Source organism: Malania oleifera, chromosome 9 (genome assembly GCF_029873635.1).
Source record: "Malania oleifera isolate guangnan ecotype guangnan chromosome 9, ASM2987363v1, whole genome shotgun sequence".
In the NCBI taxonomy this organism is placed as follows: domain Eukaryota; kingdom Viridiplantae; phylum Streptophyta; class Magnoliopsida; order Santalales; family Ximeniaceae; genus Malania; species Malania oleifera.
The window spans coordinates 92,571,591-92,579,515 of NC_080425.1; the positions used below are offsets into that span (position 1 = coordinate 92,571,591).

Sequence of the window (7,925 nt, forward strand, 5' to 3'; positions counted from 1 at the left end):
GATTCGATATATCATCTACTGCAATCCTGAGGACCCAACCTAGTCAGGTAATCTTTCCCTCTCTCTCTCTCTCTGTATTTCTAATTAAGTACCAGTTTCATTCATCTCTAATGATGCATGCGTTCCTTCTACGCAGGGTTTTTTTTTTTTTTTTTTTTGCGACATTTGACAATCCAGCTTTCAACATCATCTTCCAATTTTCAACATCATTTTTCCAAATTTTCAATATCATCTGTCAACATACATGCATCTGTACTCTCAAATCTATGTTGATATCGACCAACATTATGATTTATGAGGAAGCAGAGACCCAACCTAGCTACTCAGGTAAATGTTCTTCCGCATGAAGTAAACTCTCTTTCCCTCCTTTTTTCTCTCCTTGTTTCTAATAAATTATCACTTTCATTCATCTCTAATGATGCATGCGTTCCTTCTAACTTTTGTAGAGGCCAATTTTCAACATCATCTGGCGAACTTTGAATATCATCTGTCGATGAACATTTGGTAATCAATTCAAGTGTTTTTATAGTCTCCCAATGAAACAGGTTAGTTTCTTTATTACCACTTAATTCTCATATTTCTTGATGCTATCTGTCATTTTCGCCAACTGAATTTCTGGTTAATTATTTGGAGGAAAACAAGTAGCGAATTTCTTGGGAAGGAATATAAATGGGTGAGTGTGCTGTGCAGTGCTATGATGTGGGGCTGTTTCAGCCAAAAGAAGAATTTCTTTAGAAGTTCCAAGTTCCATGGGTTTTGCCTGCATAAATGACAATGCTGAAGATGCTGAAGAGACGGGAGGACCTGCATTATCTGCGCAACCTCTGACATCCATGCAGGAACAGTCTTTTTGCCTATGGCTGATACTAACTATAATGACATGATTTTCCATGCCATATTTTATCATTATTATATATTAATATAAACAACTGTGAAATATCACTATCTGATCAATCAAACCCTCATCATGGTCTAGATATATATGACCCATGAAATTTTGAGACTCGACATACAACCTAAGCAGCGAGAGGCTAATTTCATTAAACCATATCCATATATATATATATACAATACTAGAGTGTCTGAATAATTCCCAAAACCTACAACCACAATTATTCTCGAGGATTCCTCCAACCGAAATTATGGCAATACAAAAACAATCCCCTAAAAGTTTACCTTATAAATAGGGTAGTACTATAGTCTCTCTATTTGCGAGTCTGATCTGCTCGCCTTGCGAGATCACCTGAAAAATTGTTAAATCACTGGAGTGAGACAACGTTCAGTAAGACGAAATATGTTATTACTAGTGTGTGACGAATGAGTTACGTATTTGTAAAACCTGACATAAAAATACTATAGATAACTGAATCCGAGAAAACATGTATAAATAACATACTGTATATCTCATACCTATGTTACTTAACATAACTGTCTTTACGAATTTTCTATTCGTAATACTTCTAATATTCATAAATACATCTACGGTTTCTATAAATCTGAATATACATATAATAACTGAGAAAATTTTTTCTGGATGGATAACTGTATGTCATGATTTAACCCCTCATGACAGGGTTGTGCGGCCCGTAGGCAGGACCTATAACTGGCTGGCCTACCAGGATAAGTCACTATACTCCGAAAGTCAGATCGGCCTCCTCAACCCTAACTGACGGGGAGCCTGTCCACTAAATAGGCACAATCGGCTGCTGTAAATCCATATATTATCTGAGTTATGTGGTTGCACTCTGAACTGTAAATAGTTACGATAGTGTGCTCTGTAAACTGATCTGTAATGATCTATCAGAGTCTAATACTATATAATACATTTCTATATAAAATCTATCTATTTTACTATCATCCTGTATTAATTGTATTAATCATGACGTTGTAATAAACTGTATTTCTGTATCAACTGTATTTCTGTATGTCATGGTTCTATGATCTGTATATCATGGTTCTGTAAAACTGTATAATCATGGTACGATAAAAACTATAAAAAAATCTTCCTATTTGTATATACTGCAAATCATGATCCTGAAAATACTGTAAAAACATCTTTCTATATATATACTATAAAACATGATTCTATAAGTATTATGTAGCCATAACTTTGTAATAAAACCGTATAATCTGTATATCATGGTTTTGTAGAAACTATATAATCGTAATTCTGTAAAAAGGTTGTGTAGAATTCTGTACTATATCAATATTCTCATGCCACACAATAATTAAAACTCATTAAATATAATTTATAAAATTGTATAATTTCCTACTCTAAAAACCCATAAACATATACTATATTTTATTGATAAAAATCTCTATTTTAACAAGCATAACATATTTTCCTTACCTGATTACTGGAAAGCCCCTAATATGACTGGTCCTATACCCGCAGGGTTCCCCACTCAACACCCTGAAAACAACATTTCTCAGAACAAAACATCAGTATTTCTCTATGTACTACATTTGTTATAACTATGGGAAAGACAAATACTAAATAAAATGTCTTACCTTGAAATTGAAATGAATTTCAAGTTAGCCCCACCAACGATCCACTCCGGCAGATTCGGAGAGAACTTTCCCAGGAGCATCGTGATGACCTTGGATCATTGAACCGGTGAGGAACGGAACGGGAATCGAAGAAAGAAGGGGAGAGGGACGTTTTCTAGTGAGAGAGAGGGTTCTTGCGCAGGTTTCCTTGTGAAAATCCTATTTTAAGTGTACTTATAGACTCGGATTCGTCGACGAGACACGTCATCTCGTCGACGAGTCCATGAAGGAAGTTTGTCGACGAACCGAAATCTCTTGTCGACGAATTTCAAACTACCAAAAACCCTATTTCGGTATCTTCTCGTCGACGAGACATGTGTCTTCGTTGACGAACCCTAGTAGAGTACTCGTCGATGAAGTCTGCCTTTGTCGATGAGACCCCCTTGAGTCCCTTTTAAAATTTTCCTTTCCCTCTTATTTAATTCCAATAATTTTCTGGGTTATTACATTCTTCCTTCCTTATAAAAATTTTGTCCTCAAAATTTACCATTTGTATCATACACTATTCTCTAAAGAAAATTGTCTACTTATTTTATTACTTACCCTCACTTATGGCGGAGGAATATCGTGGTTACATAAGCAGTTCTGGAAGATTACAATTATACTTAATAAAGAAAATTCTCTCAAAATCAAAACACTACCTATCCTATACTCTATATTACAATTACACTGTACTTCATAAAATAAAATTAACATTAATTTAATTTACAAATTACTACTATATCCCACTAAATAATTGTGGGTATTTCTACCTAATTCCATCTTCAAGCTCCCAAGAAGCTTCTTCTACCACGTGATTCTTCCACAGGATGTTTACTAGTGGTATCTTCTTACTACGCAATTTCTGTTCCTTTCTATCAAAGATCTGCACTAAAGCTTCCTCATATGCAAGAGCATCACTGAATCCTAATTCTGCATAACTGATAATATAGGAAGGATCTGAGACGTATTTTATTAACATAGAAACATGAAATACGTCATGTATTTTGGATAAAACGAGTGGTAAAGCTAGCCGATAGGCGATTGGCCCAATTTTCTCAAGTATCTCAAATGGGCCAGTAAACCTAGGGCTCAACTTACCCTTCTTCCCAAACCTCATGACTCCCTTCAGTGGTGCTATTTTCAAGAACACATGGTCCCCCACTTCAAATTTCAATTCCTGGTCACGAGTATCTACGTAGCTTTTCTGCCAACTCTATGCTGCAATGATTCTATCTCGAATAAGTTGAACTTTATCATACACTTACTGCACTATTTCTAACCTCAAAACTCGCATCTTACCTAGCTCACTCCAGTATAAAGGTGAACGACACCTCCTACCATAAAGCGCTTCATAAGGTGTCATGCCTATACTAGCCTCATAGTTGTTGTTGTAGGCAAATTCCACTAGTGGCAAATATTGGGTCTAGCTACCCCTAAAATCCAATACACACACTTGTAACATATCCTTGAGTATCTGAATTGTTCTCTCTGTCTGACCATCTGTCTGAGGATGGAAAGCAATGTTGAATGCTAACTGAGACCCCAAAGCCTCCTGCAAGCTCTTCTAGAATCGTGATGTAAAGCATGGATCACGATTTGAAACTATAGATACCAGTACTCCATAGGGTCGAACAATCCCCTGAATGTAAATCTCTGCCAATTTGTTCATAGAATAGCTGACTTTGATAGGTAGAAAATGAGCTATTTTCGTCAGCCGATCAACCACCACCCAAATGAGATTCTAACCTTGCAGTGCTGGTGGTAGTCTAGTAACAAAATCCATGGATACGTGGTCCCATTTCCACTCGGGAATGTAGAGTGGCTGTAACTGCCCAGTCGGTCTCTAGTGCTCAGCCTTAACCTGCTGACACGTTAAGCACTGTGGCATATATTCTGCAATTTCCCTTTTCATGCCACTCCACAAGAAGTACTCTCGCAAATCTCTATACATTTTAGTACTACCAGGATGAACCGTATATAGAGATCTGTGAGCCTCCTCTAGAATCGTTCTCCTAATATCATCATCCGCAGGCACACATAGTCTAGTGCGAAACCTTAGAGCCCCATCATCAAAAATGCTGAATTCCTCTCTTTGACCATCCGGTACTCAGGCTATTACTTCTGCTAATTCTAGGTCATCCCCCTGAGCGGCTTTAATACTTTCATATAGCATAGGCTGCACAACCAGGCTAACAATAAATACCTAAGGATCATCGTCCACTAACTCCACACCGAGCCTCTCCAAGTCCATCTGAATTGGGTGTTGAATTACTACAGCTAACTGCCTTGTACCCTCTGATTTACGACTCAGTGCATTAGCCACCACATTTGCTTTACCTAGGTGGTAGCTGATGGTGCAATCATAATCCTTGATAAGTTCTAACCACCTCCTTTGCCGCATATTCAACTCTTTTTGTGTAAAGAAGCACTTTAAACTTTTGTGATCAGAAAATATTTCACATTTCTCACCATACAAGTAATGCCTCCAAATCTTTAGTGTGTGTACCACTGCAGCCAATTCCAGATCGTGATTAGGGTAGTTCTTTTCATACTCTTTCAACTGCCTGGAAGCATACGCTACCACCCTACCATGTTGCATCAATACACAGCGGAACCTTTTCAAAGATGTCTCACTGTAAATTACATAACGATCGCCTCTTGATGGAATCGTTAGTACTGGTGCAGTGACGAGCCGCTGTTTTAATTTCTGAAAACTCTGCTCGCATTCATCATCCCATGCAAATCTGACATTTTTCCTGGTCAAATGCATGAGAGGCCCTAATAAGGTCGAAAACCCCTCAACAAATCGACAGTAATAACCTGCCAGTCCCAAGAAACTTCTGATTTTCTGAACATTCTTCGGCCTAGTCCAATTCACCACCACATCAATTTTATTGGAATCCACGGAAATACCATCTCCTGAGATCACATGACCCAAAAACGACACTTTCTCTAGCCAAAATTCACATTTACTAAACTTGACATACAACTTCTTCTCCCTGACCATCTACAATACCTGTCTCAAGTGCGCCTCATGATCCTCAAAACCCCTCGAGTAAATTAGTATATTATCAATAAAAACCACAACAAATTAGTTTAAATATTGGTGAAAGACTCTATTCATCAAGTCCATGAACACAGTTGGGGCATTCGTCAGACCAAATGGCATAACGAGGAATTCATAGTGCCCATACCTAGTCCTGAAGGCTGTTTTTGAGACGTCCTTTGCTTTTATCCTCACTTGATGATAGCCTGATTTGAGGTCAATCTTGGAATACACTCGTGTACCCTGGAGCTGATTAAACAAATCATCTATACGGGGTACAGGATATTTGTTTTTAATAGTTACCTCGTTTATCTCCCTGTAATCAATACACATCCTCATAGACCCGTCTTTCTTCTTTACGAATAACACTGGAGCTCCCCACGGCAATACACTGGGTGGTATAAATCCCTTATTTTGCAAGTCTTGCAACTGATCCTTTAACTCTCCCAACTCAGCTAGAGCCATACGGTAAGGAACCTTAGAGATCAACGCTGTCCCTGGAGGTAAATTTATAACAAAATTGACCTCGTGATCGGGAGGCAACCCATCTAGCTCTTTTGGAAAAACATCTGAAAATTCCCTTACCATTGGTGTACTGTCAAGTTTCGATTCATTTTCTAACATCTCCTTTACAAAAGCCATCAACCCTTGATTTCCATCTAGGAGCAATCTACTCGCCTGCACAGCTGACACTAACTATTGCAAAGCCCGTACACGTGAACTAACAAATTTGAATTCTTGCTCACCAGAGGGTCTAAAAATTACTTTTTTTTTTATGACAATCAATACTGAAATGATTAATTGTCAACCAATCCATACCTAGTATTACATCAAACTCATATATATTTAGTACGATCAGGTCATCTGGTAACACTCTCCCTTGAATTTCTATTGGCTAACCCCTGAGCACTTTTCGACACCTCATCACCGACCCTAACGGTGTAGCTACTGACAATTCTACATCTAATAACTGGGTCTCATTTCCAGACAATTTGACATAGGTCGTAGAAACAAAGGAATGAGTAGCACTTGAATCGAATAAAACAATAACTTGATATGGTAGAACAGTAAAAGTACCTGTCACTACATCTGTGGCAGTCTCAGCATCACCCGGAATCAAAGCATAAACCTTCATCGGGGCTACATTCCTTTGTTGGCCTCCACGAGACGTTTGATAACCTCCCCGATAAGGTCTAGGAGTTAGGACCTGGATCGGTGGTCCTGGGCATGCTCGTGCCAATGGCTGGGTCTCCCACAACGATAGCAAATATCTCCCCCTACCTGGCACTCCCCCAAATTTCGTCTCCCGCACGTTTTACACACTAGGTAGGTCTACATATCCTAATTCTCACGAGGTCCTGTCGTCTGTCTCTGATCTCCCCTATAACAGTCTCCTCTCCATGGGCCCCGACTAGAACTTGCTTGAAAACCCCAAGGCGTTGGCCTTTTTCTCTGACTCTGAGTTGTGATACCTCTCTGTAGGCCACTCTCAATAACCGCAGCCCTATGTACAACTTCTGCAAATGTCTGAGCCCAAAAACCAATAACCTTCTCAAACAAGTTATGTCTCAAACCTTCTTTGAACTTCCTAGCCTTCTTCTCTTCATCTGGTGCCAAATGTGGGGCGAACCGAGACAGCTCAATAAACTGAGCTGTGTATTGCGATACTGTCATTTGCCCCTGTACTAAGTGCCTAAAATCAGCTGCATTTGCACTTCGAACGATAGCAGGGAAATATCACTCCAAGAACAGCTCCTTAAATCGACTTCATGTCATCGGCACTGGACCAACCTTTGCTTCTCAATCAGTCATGATGATCTCCACCAACGTTTTGCTTCTCTTTTCAATTTAAACGTCGCAAATACCGCCTTCTGTTCATCTGTACATGGAAGCACTGCCAACGTCTCCTCAATGTCCTGGATCCAATTTTCTGCCATAATCGGGTCAGCTCCTCCAGCAAAAGATGAGGGCTTCATCCGCATAAACTGCTAAATCTTGCAGCTACGCTTCCTGGAGCTCCTGGCCATTTCAGCCATTACCTGCTGGGTAACACTACACAATATTGCATCAGTATATGCAGCACCTGGCCATTTCAGCGTTTGTACCACTACTTCTTAGGTCCATCATGAAAAATAAAGAACACATTTTAAAAACCTATCTCCCGTGCAAAACCCATTCTATTTCATTCAATTGAAGTACTATATCCACAATTAAATACCCTTTCTGATCTTAATTCAAAATCCATTTTTGCAATTTAGACACACGACCCAACAATAGTTTACTATGGCTTTCCTAAAATCGTTACCCTAGGAAAGACATAGAAACCACCATCGAAATCCTGTACCTA

The 7,925-nt window shown here is 39.0% G+C and overlaps 1 protein-coding gene across 1 annotated transcript; it reads right to left on the reverse strand.

Annotated features, from left to right (window-relative positions):
• Positions 1–6,919: 6,919 nt before the first annotated feature.
• LOC131163576 (uncharacterized) lies at positions 6,920–7,554 on the reverse strand. Its single transcript, XM_058120168.1, has 2 exons — positions 7,407–7,554; positions 6,920–7,281 (listed from the first exon to the last, which is right to left on the reverse strand). Exons 1-2 carry the CDS (start codon positions 7,552–7,554, stop codon positions 6,920–6,922), a joined length of 510 nt encoding a protein of 169 aa, XP_057976151.1.
• Positions 7,555–7,925: the final 371 nt, after the last annotated feature.